The sequence below is a fragment of the Saccopteryx bilineata genome, chromosome X, assembly GCF_036850765.1.
Source record: "Saccopteryx bilineata isolate mSacBil1 chromosome X, mSacBil1_pri_phased_curated, whole genome shotgun sequence".
NCBI classification, from domain to species: Eukaryota; Metazoa; Chordata; class Mammalia; order Chiroptera; family Emballonuridae; genus Saccopteryx; species Saccopteryx bilineata.
The window spans coordinates 6541432-6562590 of NC_089502.1; the positions used below are offsets into that span (position 1 = coordinate 6541432).

The 21159-nt window shown below is 36.0% G+C and overlaps 1 protein-coding gene across 1 annotated transcript in view; it reads left to right on the forward strand.

Moving 5' to 3' along the window:
- The window catches only part of ARHGEF6 (Rac/Cdc42 guanine nucleotide exchange factor 6), a 237457-nt gene that overhangs the window by 196970 nt on the left and 19328 nt on the right, over positions 1-21159 (forward strand). The window contains exons 11-19 of the mRNA XM_066249475.1: positions 2012-2071; positions 4027-4173; positions 7519-7605; positions 8383-8461; positions 9425-9570; positions 10639-10764; positions 12482-12502; positions 14711-14804; positions 16563-16652. Coding sequence (XP_066105572.1) covers positions 2012-2071; positions 4027-4173; positions 7519-7605; positions 8383-8461; positions 9425-9570; positions 10639-10764; positions 12482-12502; positions 14711-14804; positions 16563-16652 — 850 coding nt within the window. The remainder of the gene's footprint in view (positions 1-2011; positions 2072-4026; positions 4174-7518; positions 7606-8382; positions 8462-9424; positions 9571-10638; positions 10765-12481; positions 12503-14710; positions 14805-16562; positions 16653-21159) is intronic.

Here is a 21159-nt window from a genome sequence, read left to right on the forward strand (position 1 = left end):
AGTAAATCTTGCCTAATTGAACATGGAGTTTGAGGTGTGGGTGAGAGAGGAGGACCTGCTGGAAGAGGCTACATTTACCCTACTTGCTCTTCCTGTGTCTGGGGAAAGGTTTTGAGGTTTTAAAGGGTTTGATTATCTTTAAAGAAAAAGGATGCACACTGCTGGTCTTGTCAGCATTTTTAAGGATTGAAAGCATGTACTCTGAGCAAAACCACATTCTCAAGTTGTTTGACCTGCCAGAAAGCTGGAGGCAGTGGGGACCTAGTAGTAAAGCCTGACAGAATGAAATTTCAGTTAGGATTTGGGAAGATGTTAATCTCTGGATGCCTTTCCAAAAGCTAAACCAGTTCATCAAACTGTTTGAAGTTTGCCCCTTCTTGCTAATCACAAAAATACAGAAACTAGTGGCCTCAGTTTCTGTTATTTCGGGGAGAAAAATCCCCATTGCTCCTACAGCCTGAATCCTCTATCTTGGCCTTCCATGTATCAGAGCTCATTTCTACTCCTGCCTTCATTTGCTGTTGGTTACCTGCCATTTTTCACCTTCAGATAATACACATGTTTAGTACTAGTTCACCACCAGCAGCACACTTGATCCAGCTTTCTGATTGTTTAGCATGGCTGGCTAATGGAAGAGTAAAACCTGAACTTCACAGTTACCAATTGATTTGGATAAGGATAAATTTAACTATAAAAGGATACAACCCTTCCTTTCATAAACAATACTGTTGTTCTTGGCTAACGTCAGACCCTAATCTATTCAGCTCTGTTTTTTATCACCCAAGGAGAGTGGAGCAGACTTTGTCTTCCTATTACGCCAGCTGACCTCCAAAGGTTAGGTACCCATATACTCCCCAAGGTTAGATACATATCTCTACCTCACATACCCCTTATAGGTGTACATCTACCCACAAGAAACTCTTCTTTCTCTTCATAAACAGCTAGGGAGATGTGCATTTTTCAAAGTCATTTTTGAACCCGTTCACTTTTTTGGGTTGTAAGTATCATGGAATTTCCAACCATATGAAAAACTTTGCTTAAGAAGGAGCATATAGTATAAGACTTGGAGTTTTTTTTCCCCCACTTACCATTTTGAGTCTGTTGAAAGAAAATGGAGATGTTTTCAGAGATGCAATTGGATTGATTTTTCGCTATCACTCTGTTTCCGTAATTCCCTGTCTGTTGTCATTTACTAACAATGTGACTAATGATGTACTCCAAATAATTATTATTTGTTAACAACAAAAAAAGAAATGGGAATTTTTGCCGCATTAATCATACCTAGTATGTTATCACCAAATATAATGATGTGTTACCAGCTGTTATAATTTCTTAATCATTTAATAATGTAGGTGCTAAGATTCCAAGTGCTGTTTTGTTTTGTTTCTTTAATTTTTAAGTTAGCATACATTAAAATTGACATTCTTCTGCCTGACCAGTGGTGGCACAGTGGATATAATGGTGACCTGGGATGCTGAAGTCCCAGGTTTGAAACCTAGAAGTTGCCGGTTTGAGTGCTGACTCATCTGGCTTGAGCGCAAACTCACCACCTTGAGCGTGGGGTTGCTGGCTTGATCGACAACATGATCTCATGGTTGCTGACATGAACCCAAAGGTCACTGGCTTGAAGCCCAAAGTCTCTGTCTTGAACAAGGGGTCACTGGCTCGGCTAGAACTTCCCCACCCTGGTCAAGGCACATATGAGAAGCAATCACTAAACAACTAAAGTGCCTCAACTCCGAATTGATGTTTCTTATCTCTCTCTTTCCATCTTCCCCCATCTGTCTAAAAAAAATTGACATTTTTCTTTCAGTGTGCAGTTCTATGACTTTTAATGCATGTATAGATTTGTATTACCAACCACCACAACTGAGATACAGAACAGTTCCATCTTCCTTCAAATTTTTTTCTTTCTGTGTTTTCGCAGTGACACCCCTCTCCCACCCTTAACCCCTGGCAACCACTAATTTGTTCTCCTTTAATATTGTTTTAAAATGTTTTCTTTTAATAGGATACACATCCAGATCATCAGGATATTCTGAAAGCAATCATAGCATTTAAAACTCTCATGGTAAGTGGTATTCTAAAATTATAATTCTCCATTTTGTATGCTTTGTTCCTAAAAGAATAATTTGTGTATAATGTTTCTTTCCTTATGCAAAGGTCTTTAGAGTGGAAACAAGCTCTAATGACAGTATCACCATGATTGTTTCATTTAATTTTATCTTCCAAAAATCGTGCTTACCTAAGAAAGGTTGCCAGGCTGAGGGTATAAAGCACTCACATTTGAAGTCTCTCCCACATTAGGCACTGTTGTGTAGGTGGGGGTTTTCCTTTAGTCTATTTGTCTTTACCCCCATGTTGCTCACCTTAATTTGGTGCAACTTGTCATTCACTGGTTGACATCAATACTGGATTCATCTACTTATGTGAAAAGGTGTGAGTTTTATTCTTTGCATATGAGAAAGAAATCTTTCATCAAATCTAAAAGGAAAAACCTACTAAAATACAGTTGTTTTATATAAATTGCTATCAAAGATACCTGTAATCTTGTATCTTGAGCATGATGATTAATGTCTTCTTGAACCCAACTGATGTAAAACCATTTGGTGACATTTTAGGAGGAAAGAAAGCAGTATTTTGAACAATTGATTAAGTTCAGCTTCAATTTAGACATTTTAGTATCATTCCAAGTGATTGAAATCAATGTTTAGTTATTGATTCTTGCTGTAAGGTTGGGATACAATGTTCATTATCACTTGTTTTTATTGTTGTTGAAAGATCAGTACCTGACATGCCCATGGTTAAATAGCAAATTGAAGACCAGAGTAAAGAATTAGTTTAAAATTTCTGTTACAGATCAAAAAACAGTTTAATATTGGCAGTTTTACATGTTTCAACACATAAAATCTGTGGCATTTATTATCATTCATGTCCATTTTGTTTTTTTCTACTTAAACTGAATTTTAAAAATGCCTCTTTTTTAAAACTATATTTCTTTCTGGTCATTTTACATGTTGTAAAACTTCCTTTGATGGTGATATATATTTATTCACACTAGAGATGCTTCAAAAATATGTGTACAATAAATTTACTTCTTTTAGTTACCATTGAGCTGAAAAGAACAGCAGAAATTTTAATAGAAAATATATCCCAAAAAACTATGACATTAATTTGGAAACAGTGACATAACTGACCATATGCTTATTTTCATGTTCAATTTAGAATAAATACTATTAGATTACTCTAAGATACCCTCACATTTTCTGAAGCAGTGGTGTGTGTGTGTGTGTGTGTGTGTGTGTGTGTGTGTGTGTGTGGCCTTCATACCCCACCTATTCTTTCTTGGTTCGTATTTTCAGTTTGTATTCATGAAACTCGGTTGTATCTCTTTTTTCCATTTGTTTTAAGAATAAAAATTAATTTAGTATTTTTACTAGAATTTATTAATAGTTCCTCAACAAAGTATAGGCAGTGCATATGTTTTATTATAAGATCAACTTGGTCCACTGTGGCATAAGGAATTAAATATTCTCTTTTTCTATAACTCTTGGAGTCCCTTCTTTTTTATTAACATGTTACTTAATGGAAACTGAATGTATTTTAGAAAAAACAAAATTTCTCTGTAACTAAAGCACTATTTATACAGATAGACAAGATTGAGAGGAGCTAGAGCAAGGACATGAACCAGAAGGTCTGAATCTTCCAACTGTTCTCCAGACTGATGTGATTCTGCTACTTGCCTTCCCATACTCTTTGCAGGGAAAGAGAAACAAACTCCTTCAACATTTTATCTTGTTATTTTGGCAAAATGACAAGTAGCTCTTCCTTACAAAACTTTTGAGGGCTCCAGACTAGAGATTTAGTGTAGTGGATCTTTTCATTTGTCAAGACATAGGTGATGGAATTCATGGTGAGGAATAGGGACTCAGTGAAAGTCTATGAGTATCAAAAACCATGTCTTACTTTGGTTTCGTTTTAGGTCTGTTTCATAAGAATTCTGATTCTTCTGCTTTGGTTCTGCAGGGACAGTGCCAAGATCTAAGAAAAAGAAAACAGCTGGAGTTGCAGATTCTTTCTGAACCTATTCAGGCATGGGAAGGGGAGGATATTAAAACCTTGGGAAATGTGATTTTTATGTCACAAGTAATGATACAGTATGGAATATGTGAGGTAAGATGTTTCAAATCTCAACACCATTTCCTTCATCTTTCATATTTTTCTTCTTTTATTTGTTCTTCCATCAAGATCGAATGCTCAGACATTCAAAGAAACTGAGCACCTATTCTTTGCCCAACATTGCTAGGTGCTGTGGGAGATAGGAGGAAAGAACACATAATGATGTTGTTGCCTTTGAAAACTCCTTAAGAACAGATTAAAACACAAGCTGCAAGTAGAAAATAAACCAAAATAGTAAATGCCAGCTTGTGCAATCTCAACAATAGATTCTATTGAAGGTCAGAGAAGGAAGAGAACAAGAAGATTTTATGGAGATAAGACTTGAGAGGATATTCCATTGTGTATATGTACCACTGCTTTTTAATCCACTCGTCCACTGACAGACCTTGGGCTGTTTCCAGATCTTCGCTATTGTGAACAATGCTGCCATAAACATGGGGGTGCATTTCTCCTTTTGAATCAGTGCTATGGGGTTCTTGGGATATATTCCTAAAAATGGGATGGCTGGATCAAAAGGCAGTTCCATTTTTAATTTTTTGAGGAATCTCCATACTGTTTTCCACAGTGGCTACATCAGTCTGCATTCCCACCAGCAGTGCAGGAGGGTTCCCTTCTCTCCACATCCTGGCCAGAACTTATTCTGTGTTGTTTTGTTAATGAGAGCCATTCTGACTGGTGTGAGGTGATATCTCATTGTAGTTTCAATTTGCATTTCTCTAATGATTAGTGATGTTGAACATTTTTTCATCTGTCTATTGGCCATCTGTATGTCCTCTTTGGAGAAGTGTCTATTAATTTCTTTTGCCTATTTTTTGATTAGATTGTTTATCTTCCTGGTGTTGAGTTTTACAACTTCTTTATAAAAGCGATGGTACATATATACAATGGAATACTATGGGGCCATGAAAAAGAAGGAAATCTTATCTTTTGTGACAACATGGATGGACCTGAAAACTATTATGTTAAGTGAAATAAGCCAGGCAGAAAAAGAAGAATATCATATGACCTCACTTATTTGAGGAATCCAATGAACAAAGTGAACTGAGGAACGGAACTGAGACAGAGGAGAGATCAAAGAGACCAAAGAAAAAGAGGACAGAGGGAAAGGGGAAGATAGGATGGGATAAATATGAAGGGAAGGGGGGAGGGCACTCTGGGGAAGGGTAGCAAGGAGGATGTTGAGGGGAATACAAAGGAAGGGGGATGCACTCGGGGCAACACTAGAATCTATGTAAACACAATAAATTAAAATCATTAAAAAAAGACTTGAGAGGAAGGGTTATGAAGAGAAAATGGGAGGATTTTGTAAGGTAAAGGTAAATTTTTATTTCAGAAGAGAGCAAGAACATGGCCTTTTTCTATTGGGCAGTGAGAAAGCCAGCCTGTTAGTAACAGAGGAAGTATGTTGGGCTGAATGAAGGAGAAGATTGAGTCAGATAAAGTCAGTTTATGAAGAACCTTGGATGTCAGGCAAGAGTAGTTCAGACTGACACAGCAGACAAAAGGAAACTATGAGTCCTGAGTAGTATAGAAACACAATGAAAGAGGTATTTAATCTGACAATTGTATACGTCAGGTAAACTGGAGGGGATGGGGCTAGACAGAAAGGACATTGAGTTAGAAAGTGTTAAGTACCTCTGTCAAAGGTAGTGGTGGAGAGAATGAAACTTAAGGGGCAAATCTGAGACGTGTTTAGAGGGGAAAATCTATAGGAAGTGGTGCCCTATGGGCTATAAATGACAAATATAATTTTAGTCCTGACAACTTTGAAATGACAGTAGTTATCCAGGTACAGATAGATGTCTTATCGGCAGCTGTGAAAACAGTATAGAAATGTGGGTGGGAGGTCAGAGTTAGAGGCAGAGATTTAAATATCCCTAACAAGTGGGCCTTCCTATGAAGTAAGGAAACACCGAGGGCTGAAGATGGATTATGTCTTTAATGATGGGGCAGAATGGGAGGAAGGCTGATTATGTCAACTGGTATGATTTATCGGGTGTTAGAATTGTCTTCCCTCCCGCAAAACATCTTCTTATGCTCCCTGACAGGTCTCTTTCAGAGATTCATTATGTTGGATTAATAAGGAGTCTCATTTAAAATGTAGATGCCTTGGGAAAAGTTAATGAAGAGAGTTTAGCTATTAGTCTTTGCCACCTTTGGATAAACTTCTTTGATGAAGGGAAGAAGAATCACTTCTGAAAAGAAAAGACAGAGAGGAAGGTAGAGGAGAGTTTGGGGGAGTGTGATATCATGGAAATTCCTGGAGGAGCATTTGAAAATGGTCAGCCTGCTGAGTGCTACAGAAAGTTTAGAGGTCAAAGAGCATAGGGACCAAGAAGAGGCTACTGGATTTTGCTAGAAGGCAATTATTGATGACTTTAAGAGAACAAAGTGACTGGGGAAGGATCAATGGGGAGAAAATGAAGGCATTAAGTAATATGGTAATAAGTATCAAGAAACCATATTTTGTATAAGTAGTCAAAGAGACAAATAAAGGTTTATTAAGACAGGAGATACACATATGTTAAAAAACAAAAGGAAAAGCTAGTTGAATAAAAGAGGCTACTGGAAGAAGGAGGAGGTGCAGTTTCTACTGAAGGAAACCAAGTAGAGAAAGATGTGAAAAAGTGCAGAGCCCTTGTTAGAAGTGTTAGCCCCAAAAATTGCTCTTCTCAAGTGGAAGGAGATAGAGATTAGTGTAAAGATAATTGCAGCTAAGATGATTGGACATTCAAGCTGAATGTAATGTTTTTTATTTACTAATTGCATATCTGTTTAAAGAGTTCAGAGAAACCCTTCTGTGTAAAATTTCCTTTAGTGCCATTTAAGAAAAAGTATTACTTTGTTTTACATGGGTATAATAACAATATTGTTTGTACTGATTAAAAGTAATTTTATAAATAAAAATTTAGCATGCATGTTAGAGTATAATAAATTTCCTATCACCTCAAAACCCCTTTATTTTGTCACTTTTCAAAGTAAAATTATTTTTTTATGTGTGAATCTGGAGAGTTATCTTGTGCTCTGGCTGCAGCTTAGGCAAAAAGGCATGGATTGTGTGACATCTCAGGCTTACATACCTGGGAAGAAACATGGTTATTTGTATTTAACTGTTATGAATGGGAAGGAGAGAGATAAAGTGGGTTTATATCCATTTCAAGATAAAATTCAACAAGTTTTGTGCTTTTATGTTGGATACCTTCTTTGTTTTTTAAATCACTGTTCATGTTTCATTGCCTTATATAAGATCTATGTTACAAAACAGTGATTCCAGAAATTCTTAACAAACAAAATGTCAAATTTCTATTCTTTATTTAATATTTTTCATTTACACTTCAGGAAAAAGAGGAGCGGTACCTCATGTTATTTTCAAATGCCTTGATAATGTTATCTGCAAGTCGTCGGATGAGTGGCTTTATTTATCAGGTTAGTAGAATTCACATAGAACAAATAGCAGGACCCAAAATGAAAGGTTTCTATCCAGATGCAATATTTATACTGTAGCATTAAAAGTTCCATCCAGAAAAGGCAGGATGTTCTGATCCTCTATTATAATTAAATAGCTTATAAAAGCAGATGTTCCTTAGATTGAATACCTTTGTATTACTATAATGAGTTTATCCTGAATGTCCATTGCTCTGGCTATAAGTTAAGTTATAAATGTATAAACAAAAATATAAGTCTGCAACTAGATCAATTAGCAACAGCATTTTCAGATCCATATTATATCATTATTGTTGAGAAAATGTAAAGCTGGGACTTGCTCCTACAGTCATATTACATGGTTTGGGTTTCTGAGATGCAAATCATTGAATTCCTTAAGAAATTAAACTTCCTTCAGTTTGCTCCCAAAATTTGGAGTATTATAAATTACTGTTGCCTCTTATATTTTGCCTAGCAATTACTAATTTTCATAAAAATTGAGTCTTTGCTTACTGATTTTTATTAAAATGTGTTAGGAATGTAGATTTTGACCTTATGCTTTAAGGTGTCTTAGCAAAACACAAACCACTCCCCCCCCCCTTACATTCTTGTTTTGCTAAAAGTAAAGGCAGGGAAACATATTATTTATTGACAGACAAGAGAAATATGTTTAGCCATAATTCAGCAGTGATTCCTGAGAGGCTCAGAAAATCTAATAGAAATAAGCAGAAACACATACAACCACAGAATTAATGGGAATGTTCTTTTTTTTTCTGGTAGGGAAAAATACCAATAGCAGGAATGGTGGTGACTAGATTAGATGAAATTGAAGGGAATGACTACACATTTGAAATCACAGGTACATAATTTTCTCTTTTTCATGTAGCTGCTTCAAATTCTTTTTGGAAAGAAGTGGGATTTAAATAAATAAATGCTACTACTTTCTGTTATATAGTCCATGAACAAGTTTTCTATGGGCATGGGAAAGTATATTTCATTTCCTGTGATAATTAAGGCACAGTGAAGGAACAGAGAAATCTCCTGGTAATTCAGAAGCCTCAGCTTTGCCATTAGTTTCAATCTTCTCTTTCTTAAGAAATAACAAAATGAACTGATGAAAAAGCAATTTTCTCCCCTTTCTGTTATCTATCCCCTTATAGAAGAGAAGCCAACGATATGGAATTTAATCAGCAAATTTACCATCAACCTATGAATTAGCAATATCTTATTATGTTTCTAAAAAGTGCTGAAAAGCGATAAATTTTTTCACAAATTGAGAAAACGAAGGTCTTGATAATGCTCCCTGACATTTTGGCCTGTTGTCACTTTTGCCAGGCTGGTGTGATTTACACTTAATAGTTGTACTTTTTGCACTGTTACGTGCCCCAGGCTTTACACCCTTCTTTCCCAGTAGGGAGCCCAAGGTTTGGTGTTGGCCTTAACAGGTCTTAGTTAGATCTTGTTTAAACTCTGATATTGGGTGAAACAGTATAATATTCTCATTCTAAACTATGAATGAAATGAACTATATGCTTGAATTTTTGGATTGTGACTTTGTGTACTGTAGAGTGAAGTTTTATATTATTGCTAAGGTTCTATAAGCAGTAGAAAGCAAGGACAGTTTTATAAATCAGATATGACTATTTCTTTATTATTACAGCTTATTTGTTCTTTATATAAAAGTTTCAAAGGGTTATCCCATAGATATAAAAACTGCCCAAAATAGATACCCAAGTCTGAGTTATGTGAGTTTTTATGAATGAGGCAAGCTCAAAGTTCTCCTTGTCTTTTGTTTCCAAATGCTCATAATCTGGTGATGCAGGTCACATACTAGAGAAAATTGTGGTCCACTGCAGCAACAACCAGGACTTCCAGGAATGGTTGGAGCAGCTGTACAGAATGATCAGAGGACTGGCCTCTTCCAGTTCATTATCCAAGACATCATCATCATCTTGTAGTGCTCATTCTGTAAGTACAGTAGATCTTTTATTTTGTGAAGGCATTACTAAGTCTCTCACCAAATCTTGTCTGCTGAGGACTTATAAAAAGCAGTGAACATGACCATAATCTGTGGGTAGTCTATATCTGTAGGTTTTGGAGTACTGTTAAACCTTACTAATTATGATTTCTTGTTGTAGAAGAAGACCCATCTAAATTAATACAAATTTTTACTGAAAGGTGTGCAGTTTAGTTTGACCTTAACATAGAGTACCACCTAACTGCTAGCAAAGTTTTTCTAACCAGAAGTCCTGCTAATATGTTTTAATGATAAATGAGATTTTAGTTAGCAACTGTTATTCTCATATTAATAACATGCTAAGTCAAGGCCAATAATTAGCCTTCATAAGTATTTAAACATCTCTATATAATCTGATTTATGCTATCATATTCACTCAATAACCTTCAAGGATAAGCTTTTAGCATTGCCTTCTTCCAAGTTATCATAAATTCAGCAGTTCATGGAATTTTAATTGATGAGATTTTATTGTACATGCTGAGTGAGATTGAAGATATGCTCTGTTGTCTGTTAACATTCAAACTTGTGATACCAAAATTCCAATTTGGAGCACTATGTGCTATGGTAAGGAAAACAAAGGCTTTGACATAAAATCTGGGTTCAAATCTTGGCTTTGCCAATTGTTAGCTAATTACTTCACTTTGCTATAGTTTGTCTTAAATTGTTCTGATGAAATAACCTATTTAAACATCTAAAAGAGTTTAATACATATAACTGAACTCATTAAATGTTGACTGTTCTTCCTTTATAGAGGAAAAAAGTCCTGACTTTAATGAAATTTCAGAAAAGAGAGGGAGGACAGGATTATGGGATGTTGAATCCATTAAGTGCTGTTCCTTAGACACTCCATAATCTTGACTAGAAAGTGCCAGTTCTCAAACTAGAGACTTGTTTTCTCTTCTTTCCCTTTTTGTGGCTCTCTTTGCTGATCTAATAAAGCTACTGATGTTCTTTCACTGTGGGGCACAAGGTTGGGTTCAGATGGCAGATCGCCAGCATCTCATCAGACATTTTCCCAGTCTTTTAGCTCTACTGGACAGCCCCGAGGACTGTTGGAGCCTCCTCAAATTATAAAACCATGGAGTTTAAGTTGTCTACGACCTGCACCTCCACTTAGACCATCAGCAGCACTAGGTTATAAAGAGGTAATTTTGATAAATATGGTATAAAATGCTTCTGACAAGCTAATTTTGTAGCTTATTATAAATAGTTCTATGGGAATGTGTTAAAATTTATGATAGGTCATACATGTCAGTCAATCTTGAATTACTAAGTATATTGATGCTCTTATTTCTTGTTTTAAAAATATTTGTTTTATTAATTTTAGAAAAAGGAAGGGAGAGAAGGAGATTCAGAAACATTGATCTGTTCCTATATATGCCATAACCTGGGATCAAACTGACAAAGTCTGTGCTTTGGAGTGATGCTCTAATCAACTGAGCTATCTGGCTAGGGCAATGTTTTTATTTCTTAGTTTTTCATTTCCTCATTGTCCAGCTACAAATATTTATTGAATATTCACAGAGTTTATGTGTACTGAGTTTCTCTGACCTCCTCCTGAAGTACCTCTGATTTACCTGCATGATGATATGATGACTTATAAGTTGATAGTGATGTATACACATCTCAAACAAGAGCCACTTTATTAGAATTGAATTTCCAAGTAAGCAAACCCAGTTAAGGTTTTTGGATCATTTTGATTGATTAAAACAAGTTAGTAAACTCTCATGGGAACAAGCTATGAGTCTGAACTATGAAACTATTGCTGCAGTTGAAAAGGGAAAAGAATTTAATGAAAGGAATGTCTTCTAAGCAACAACTGTAGAGGATCTTTGGTATTTGGATAGTGTCGAATTTTCAAGGCTTCCCCCCCCTAGAAGTTGCAATAAGGAAGTGTCAGTCACTGGCTTCTGTAATTGTGTGGAGTGTTATCATTTCCATTCAACCAGTCATTTCCCCCCTAACCTGTTGCTCACTGTTTCAGCTTTCAGAAAAGATCCTTATTTATTAGTACCTGTTTTTAAATAAGTCTTGACAAGTGAAGATTTATGTTTGTGACAGTTGTGAAACACGTCTTAGACTTATGATACAAAGGCAGTATATATTTGTATATCAAATGTGTGTTTTGGTAAATGATTCAAACTTAGCTAGTTTTGAGTTTGTTTATATTTAAAACACCATGCTTCTGTTTTGATTAAGCATTGCTTCAATTGTTAGTGTAGCAAAAACTGTAAAAATATCTTCACACTGGAGGATTTTTTTATCCTTTTGACCCAACATGATAGGAAAAATAATTATTAGCTGAATTTTCATTATGTGCTAGGAAACAGTCCCACAGGTTTGCTTTGAAAATTAATCTGTGATACTTGCAATAATCCTATTGTTTTCTTTGATTACCTAAATCAAGAGTACCACTTCATAGTTTTTAATGATGGATATTTCATAAAAGCCAGGTCCCTTTTTAAATGATGGATATTTCATAATGGTCAGTTACTAAATTCAATTAAGATGGGCTTTGAGGGATAAAATTGACTTAATCCTTCACAAAACTAATCCATTAAAACTAAAGCATGATTACTTTTATTTGCTGGGAGAAGAGGGTTATTAATAAATTCTTACTATGTAGTTTATATTTTAGTAACTTTCAACATTTGTTATTCCACACAGAACTGTATTCCTTGAGCTTTTGCATGATGAGATTGCATCCAAAACTAATGTGGAAAAAACGTGATGATATTCTCTGTAATTTATGATAACACTAATATTTCAAATGTTGTTTTAGAATTATTGATAAATGGATTTGGTCATTGTAACCATCAACCTCTCACACTCATCTTCTCTTTCTTTACATATTCACTTTAGAGGATGTCTTATATCTTAAAGGTAAGGGTAGAACACTACCTTTGACTTACAGTGACATTGTAATATTATGCTGTAACCTTTTATGAACAAAGCTTTCCTCTATGCTTGTTTTGTCCCTTGTTACTATTAGTGACCAAATATAAAGATGCAATTCTGACATGTAAGTATCTTCTAAAAAAACAGGCTCTTGTGAAATACATATGAAAATGTCATCTTATAGTGCCTTAAAAACCCATTTTCCTGTATATTAAAGCTATTTTTTTAATTTTTGCCACATTTGAGGTTTTCATGTTTGTTGATTTATTCATATAGTAAAAAAATTCAATAATTGATTTAATTCACAATGAAATATTATGTGGCCATAAAAAAGAAGGAAATCTTACCTTTTGGAACAGCATGGATAGACCTGGAAAGTATTATGCAAAGTGAAATAAACCAGGCAAAGAAAGACAAATACTATATAATCTTACTTACATGGGAATCTAATGAACACAATAAACTGATGAACAAAATAGAAACAGAGGTAGGGTTTCTATATATGGAAGAGAAAGACAGTAGTCAGAGGGGAAAGAGGCAAGGTTGAAAGAAGGTGAAGTGATTAGCCAAAAACATATTTACATAACACAGTGGTAGTCAACCTGGTCCCCACCGCCCACTAGTGGGCATTCCAGCTTTCATGGTGGGTGGTAGCAGAACAACCAAAGTATAAATAAAAAGATAGATTTAACTATAGTAAGTTGTTTTATAAAGATTTATTCTGCTAAACTTAGCGAAAATCCAACATAAAGTACTTGGTAAGTAATTATTATTATATGCTTTAACTTGCTATAACTCTGCTTTATAAATTTTATAAAGTAAAGTTACTTCTCTACTTTATAAATCACCATTACTATGGAATCAGTGGGTGTTTAGAAAATTTTACTACTAACAGACATACAAAAGTGAGTGGTAGGTATAAAAAGGTTGACTACCCCTGACAACACATAAACACAGTCAACAGGGTGGCAATAGCCAGAAGGAAAGGGAGTGGAGGTAGGAGGAAGAGGGCAGAAGGGGGTAAAATGGTGGTGGAAAGATACTTTGCATGTGGTGAGGGAAATGCATGATGTGGTGTGTATATGATTTCACATTGAGCTGTACACTTGAAACTGATATGGTTTGGCATACCATGTCATCCAATAAATTAAAAATAATTGGTATAATGCATATCTTTTTATCTACTAATTAAAAATATGGCTTTATATATGTATATTTATCTTTTTTAAATTTTTTTAATTTTTTTTTACAGAGACAGAGAAAGAGAGGGATAGACAGGGATAGACAGACAGGAAATGGAGACAGATGAGAAGCATCAATCATTAGTTTTTCGTTGAGCCTTGCGACTTCTTAGTTGTTCATTGATTGCTTTCTCATATGTGCCTTGACCACGGGCCTTCAACAGACTGAGTAACCCCTTGCTGGAGTCAGCGACCCTAGGCCCAAGCTGGTGAGCTTTTTGCTCAAGCCAGATGAGCCCGCGCTCAATCTGGTGACCTCAGGGTCTCGGACCTGGGTCCTTCCACATCCCAGTCCAATGCTCTATCCACTGCGCCATCGCCTGGTCATGCTGTATATTTATCTTGACTGTAGAGATGTTACTCTTAACCCAAAATTATTATCAGGAAGTCCTTCATTTGGTTTTTCTCTCTGACTGCAGGGAAATTCCTTAGTCTCTTTGCCTTCATTTTCCCATCAGACAAATTAGTGTTCTTTGTTGTTGGACTGTTGCTCATGAAAACTTACTTAAATAGTTTTCAATGTCTTCGAAAAGTGTCATATAGTACAGAAATAGTTACAATTGTTATTTAATTCCCCTAAAACTGTATCAGTAAGGGAATATAAACCAAGTTAAAAATAGTGTTATTTCTCTAGGATTGAATCAGTTACTTTCTCTGCAGATGTAATCCTAAAGGCATTTGGCCTCCTGGAGAATCTGCTGGCATCTTTAGTAGACACATTCCATTCTTATTTCTACCTCTATGGCAATGTAGAGAACAATGTCATTACTTCTGTTTTATTTAACTTTTTAGAGTTTATTGGAGCCATTTTTCAATTGTGTACTATATAAAATTTTGATACACTCTCAAGACTGTCAAAATAAGAGAAAGACATTCTATTTAATTTCATTTGGTCTTTTAAAATTTTTTGGTGGGAGAAAGTTTAATTCATAAAGAGTCTCGGTTCTTACAGGAATCTAGTAAAAGCCCCAAAACCATGAAGAAGTTTCTTCATAAAAGAAAGACTGAAAGAAAGGCATCAGAAGAGGAATATGTGATTCGGAAAAGTATGTGTTCTGTATTTTCTAAAAGTTGGTAATGGATGAAATAACAGAAGAATTTTTAAAAATCAGATGATTGGAGCAATTTGTTCCCAGCATCATCTGTTACATAATGACAAATGATTAGAAGGGTTGATCTCTGTGATGTTTAAACAAGCTGTTGCCTGCTACACTTCATGTTATCTGAGACAGACACTATCTGTATGATTTTTGTGGTGAATAATTTGCCCCACCTGGTTTAGAATGACGAAAGTGACTATTTGCTATGGATACATCTTTTTCACCTCTTAGTTTCTGATGTCTCAGAAATCTTCTTCAACTGAGATAGACTAAATAGACTTGAAAGTTGATATCCTTTTGGAAATCAGCCTGCTAACATGTAGAAACATGGCTTGATTTAGAGACAGACTATAAAGTTGATCAGCCAATCAATATGTACTTATTTGCCTCCATGGGCAGGAACATGCTGGAACACACATGAGGAATAAGTGATGTCCCACAAGGGGTGACAAATCTGTGTGTGTATATCAGTTGAAAATATAGTCTGGATAAATCTATGCTTGACTCTAGCTTCTACATCCCCCCCTCCACCCCGTGGTGGGATTTAACCGGTTCACACCTGTATGGCAGCACCTATATGTCGTTTTCTGTTGAGTTCAGCTAACCGGTTGTTAAAATGGCACTTGTCATCGGGGCTCTCTCTAAGGTGGGCACCTGGGCAGCTGCCCAGTGTGGGAATCACAAACTTATATTCCTTACTCTTTTTCATGTTCATCTGCACAACAGCATATTTTAAGCACCCATAGTAATGTTCATTCCATTCATAGGTGAAAAAATTTGACGGAGCTATGCTTGTAATACTTATTTGTCATTTCATAAAACTCATTATACCATTGATGAAATACTACATTTTAATTTCCTCACATTTGTTATTTCAGTAAGCAAACATATAATGTAAAGAGAAAAGGTGCCAAAAACCAGGGGGTGCCAAACTGCCATTTGTTTCAGCTTGGTGTAATGCCCAAAATTCACCCAAGATATTATGAGTATTATTAATATTTTTTCATTAATATTTTAAAACTCTTATAACATACCATAATCTAGTTTTGTGTACCTCTTTTATTGTGTTTGTTTAAGTATTAAATTCATGAAATAATAAACTACCTTTCAGAATATTGTTTTTTTATACTTAAAATTGTCATTAGAGCAGATAACCAGTTGTTAAATTATTTGAATCCCATCCCATAGTTGAGTGTGCACATCAGCATTTTAACAGGGTTCTGCCATCCAGTCATTTCAAAAATAGTTAGAGAGGGGAGGGGAGTAGTGGGAGAATCAGTGACTACAGTGGCTGGTTAAAAAAATGGGTGGGATTAATTGGCAAAGCTTCTTGGAAAAGGTACACCTTTAAATTTGAAAGAGAGAAAGGATGTGTTGTATTGGATGACAACTGAAGCTACCATCAAACTCAGTGCTGTAACTGTGGCCTTGAAGAGGACACTGACAGGACACCCCAATTTAAAGCTCTGAGTGGGCTTCAGGAACATGCCACCCTTGGTCCTGACCTCAGTGATGCGATCCCAAAGCTCCTTGAGGATACTGTCACTCTCACTCCTTTATGAGAATTGGACAGCTTTTGCTCCTGCCTTTCAGAAACACCATTGGTCAGAGAAACCAGTCTCTAGCAGTGGAGTTCACTGCATCATTTTGAGGGTCCAGAGTCACATATTATTGTAAAAAGTAATTACTAATTTAATTTGACAGGTACAGCTGCTCTGGAAGAGGACGCTCAGATTCTTAAAGTGATTGAAGCCTACTGTACCAGTGCAAACTTTCAACAAGGCCATGGCTCAAGTAGGTTCCCTCAAACCACTTTCTTTAATGAGTGATGTTTCCAGTTAACTGCTCACTGCCTCAGAGATGAAGAGAAAAGCAACCCAGATTTGTGCAGGGTGTAGAAAGCAGGTGACTTTGTACAGAGGAGCAGTGTAGGATTGCATCTTTCAGATAAAGTGGTTTTAGCTACCAAGTGGTTTGTTTTACCCAGTTTCTTTTCACCCAGAGAGAAAGATAGATGCAAGAGTAAAAAAGTCGGAGGTAATAGAAATGAAAAAAAATTTTTAAGTCATTCTTCTTTGAAGTATACCTTCATCAACACTAGTTAGGAATTAAAGAGCCCAGAGAGTTCCTGTGTCTGTGAACTGATGCTAATCTTTTCTTATAGGCAGATTTAGAAAGGAAGTCAAAGTACTATCTTTGATCAGCTGCATATTTAAGCAAACACTGCATCACCAAACTCGAGTTTCAAAGTTGCACTGAAAGTCTGGAAATACAGCTGCTTAGCAGGGACTGTTCAAAATGTGTATAATTTATCAGGGAGATATTAGGTGAGGTTATTTCCCCAAACAACTTTCAGGCTACAAACTGAAAGCCAGATAATGTTTTCTGATTCATCTTTGTGCTTTTCTAAAAACCAGGTCACATCAGTTATATCTCTTGTTTTCCATTATTATAGACATTCACTATATGTTATGTGGGGATTTGGTATCTGTGTAAAAAATTAATTCTTCATCATGCTCCATTTTGGTCAGCCTCTGACCTATCACTTGAGCGTAGGAGGGATTACTTAGGTGGACTGCCTAGACATGTGCTTTCAAAGAGACTGCCTCTAAGGTTGCCATGAGGAAAACATTCAATGTGAAAGTTGATACATTCGACCATGAAAAGGAGACTGTTACAACTTCTGCTTCACAGACAAATTCTTGCTGTGGCTTTGGGCATGCCAGCTCTGATAACAAGTTTTGAGGAACCAGCAAAGGGAAGTGAGAACAGTTTTTATTGTGAAAACTAAGGATGAAAGGAGTACAAGGAAACACCAGAAGAAGCATGCTTTATACAAAATCTGACCTCATCGGCACCTCCCACCACCTCTCTTCACATTAATAGAATCAATAGATCTAATTTGAAGCATAAATCAGGTGTTCTGACCTAAAAAGTTACAGTGTCACCGCTCCTCCGTAGTCTACCTTTCACATGTGGAAAATGTTTAGTGCAGGTCTTGGAACACAGTAAGTCTTTTAGCATCCTGATGACCTACCACCTCTTATCCCTTTGTGACCAGAAGTCCTGTTTCCTTAAAATTGATTACTATTATTTCTTTTTTTAATTAATTTTAATGGGGTGACATTGATAAATCAGGGTACATATGTTCAGAGAAAACATCTCTAGGTTATTTTGACATTTGATTATGCTGCATTCTCATCACCCAAAGTCCAATTGTCTTCTGTCACCTTCTAACTATTTCTTTGTGCCCCTCCTTCCCCCAACCCCCTTCCTCTCCTTCCCCCCACCCCATAACCCCCACACTCTTGTTCATGTCTCTGAGTCTCACTTTTATGTCTCACCTATGTATGGAATCATATAGTTCTTAGTTTTTTCTGATTTACTTATTTTGCTCAGTATAATGTTATCAAGGTCCATCCATGCTATTATAAATGATCTGATGTAATCATTTCTTAAAGCTGTGTAGTGTTCACAATAGCGAAGATCTGAAAACAGCCCAAGTGTCTGTCAGTGGACGAGTGGATTAAAAAGCTTTGGTACATATATATTATGGATTGCTATTATTTTTTGCTGCATTCAATCTGTTGGTCAGTCAGTCTGCTATCCATTTATTAACCCTTTGAGTGTTGAATTTTTTGTTAACCCTTTGGGTAAGGACGTACACGAATGTTTGTACTACTCAAAGGGTTAAGTACCTAAAAAGTGCTATGAGGTGGAGATATATCCACCTCAAGTAAGGGGAGGTGATCAAGTGAAGGTAGTGAGTGTTTACAACTTGAAGGTGCTTGGCTTAGAAGAGCAGAAACCAGTGGCTGAAGGAGACAAGACTGAAGCTTAAGGGCTTGAACTCCCAGAGGAAGTATCCAGAGTGAAGGGGATGTTGGATGTGCAGGAGAGCTGTTTGGTTACGTTCTATGCCTGTTCTGTTACCTCTTCTATCCCAAATCCTGGGGACAATTTGAGCAAAGAGAAATAGATGCCTGCATTTTTGCCTCTGAACTGATAATCTCCCAACCTTGGCTCTACCCTTTTTTTATTATTATTATAATTTTATTTTTTTAATGGGGCAACATCAATAAATCAGGTTACATATATTCAGAGATCAACAAGTCCATGTTATCTTGTCTTTCAATTATGTTGCATACCCATCACCCAAAGTCAGACTGTCCTCTGTCACCTTCTATCTAGTTTTCTTTGTGCCCCTCCCCCTCCCCTTTCCCTCTCCCTTTACCCCCTCCCCCCCGTAACCACCACACTCTTATCAATGTCTCTTAGTTTCACTTTTATGCCTCACCTATGTATGGAATAATGCAGTTCCTGTTTTTTTCTGATTTACTTATTTCACTTCGTATAATGTTATCAAGATCCCACCATTTTGCTGTAAATGATCCAATGTCATCATTTCTTATGGCTGAGTAGTATTCCATAGTGTATATGTGCCACATCTTCTTTATCCAGTCATCTATTGACAGGCTTTTTGGTTGTTTCCATGTCCTGGCCACTGTGAACAATGCTGCAATGAACATGGGGCTGCATGTGTCTTTACGTATCAATGTTTCTGAGTTTTGGGGTATATACCCAGTAGAGGGATTGCTGGGTCATAAGGTAGTTCTATTTGCAGTTTTTTAAAGGAACCACCATACTTTCTTCCATAATGGTTGTACTACTTTACATTCCCACCAACAGTGGATGAGGGTTCCTTTTTCTCCACAGCCTCTCCAACATTTTCTATTACCTGTCTTGTTAATAATAGCTAACCTAACAGGTGTGAGGTGGTATCTCATTGCAGGTTTGATTTGCATTTCTCTAATAACTAACGAAGATGAGCATCTTTTCATATATCTGTTGGCCATTTGTATTTCTTCCTGGGAGAAGTGTCTGCTCATGTCCTCTTTCCAATTTTTATTAGATTGTTTGTTTGTTGTTGAGTTTTATGAGTTCATTGTATATTTTGGATATTAGGCCCTTATCTGAGCTGTTGTTTGAAAATATCATTTCCCATTTAGTTGGCTTTCTGTTTATTTTGCTATCAGTTTCTCTTGCTGAGCAAAAACTTCTTAGTCTGATGTAGTCCCATTCATTAATTTTTGCCTTCACTTCTCTTGCCATTGGAGTCAAATTCATAAAATGCTCTTTAAAACCCAGGTCCATGAGATTAGTACCTATGTCTTCTTCTATGTACTTTCTTGTTTCAGGTCTTATGTATAGATCTTTGATCCATTTTGAGTTAATTTTAGTACAGGGGGACAAACTGTAGTCCAGTTTCATTCTTTTGCATGTGGCTTTCCAGTTTTCCCAGCACCATTTATTGAAGAGGCTTTCTTTTCTCCATTGTATGTTTTTGGCCCCTTTATCAAAAATTATTTGACTATATATATGTGGTTTTATTTCTGGACTTTCTGTTCTGTTCCATTGGTCTGAGTGTCTATTTTTCTGCCAATACCATGCTGTTTTGATTGTCGTGGCCTTATAATATAGTTTGAAGTCAGGTATTGTAATGCCCCCAGTTTCATTCTTTTTCTTTAGGATTGCTTTGGCTATTCGGGGTTTTTTATTGTTCCATATAAATCTGATGATTTTTTGCTCTATCTCTTTAAAAAATGTCATTGGAAGTTTGATGGGAATTGCATTAAATTTGTATATTGCTTTGGGTAATATGGCCATCTTGATTATATTTATTCTTCCTAACCAAGAACAAGGTATATTCTTCCATCTCATTATATCTTTCTCGATTTCTCTTAACAATGGTTCATAGTTTTCATTATATAAGTCCTTTACATTCTTTGTTATGTTTATTCCTAAGTAACTTATTTATTTTTGTTGCGATTGTGAAGGGGATTATTCTTTTGAGTTCGTTCTCAGTTGTTTCATTGTTGGCATATAGAAAGGCTATTGACTTCTGTATGTTAATTTTGTATCTCGCGACCTTACTATATTGGCTTATTGTTTCTAGTAGTCTTTTTGTGGATTCTTTGGGGTTTTCGATGTATAGGATCATATCATCTGCAAAAAGTGATACCTTTACTTCTTCTTTTCCGATATGGATGCCTTTTATTTCTTTGTCTTCTCTGATTGCTCTGGATAGAACCTCTAGTACCACATTAAATAAGAGTGGAGAGAGTGGACAACCCTGTCTTGTTCCAGATTTAAGGGGGAAAGCCTTCAGTTTAGTGCCATTTAATATGATGTTAGCTGATGATTTATCATATATGACCTTTATCATGTTGAGATATTTTCCTTCTATACCCATTTTGTTGAGAGTTTTAAACATAAAATTGTGTTGTATTTTATTGAAAGC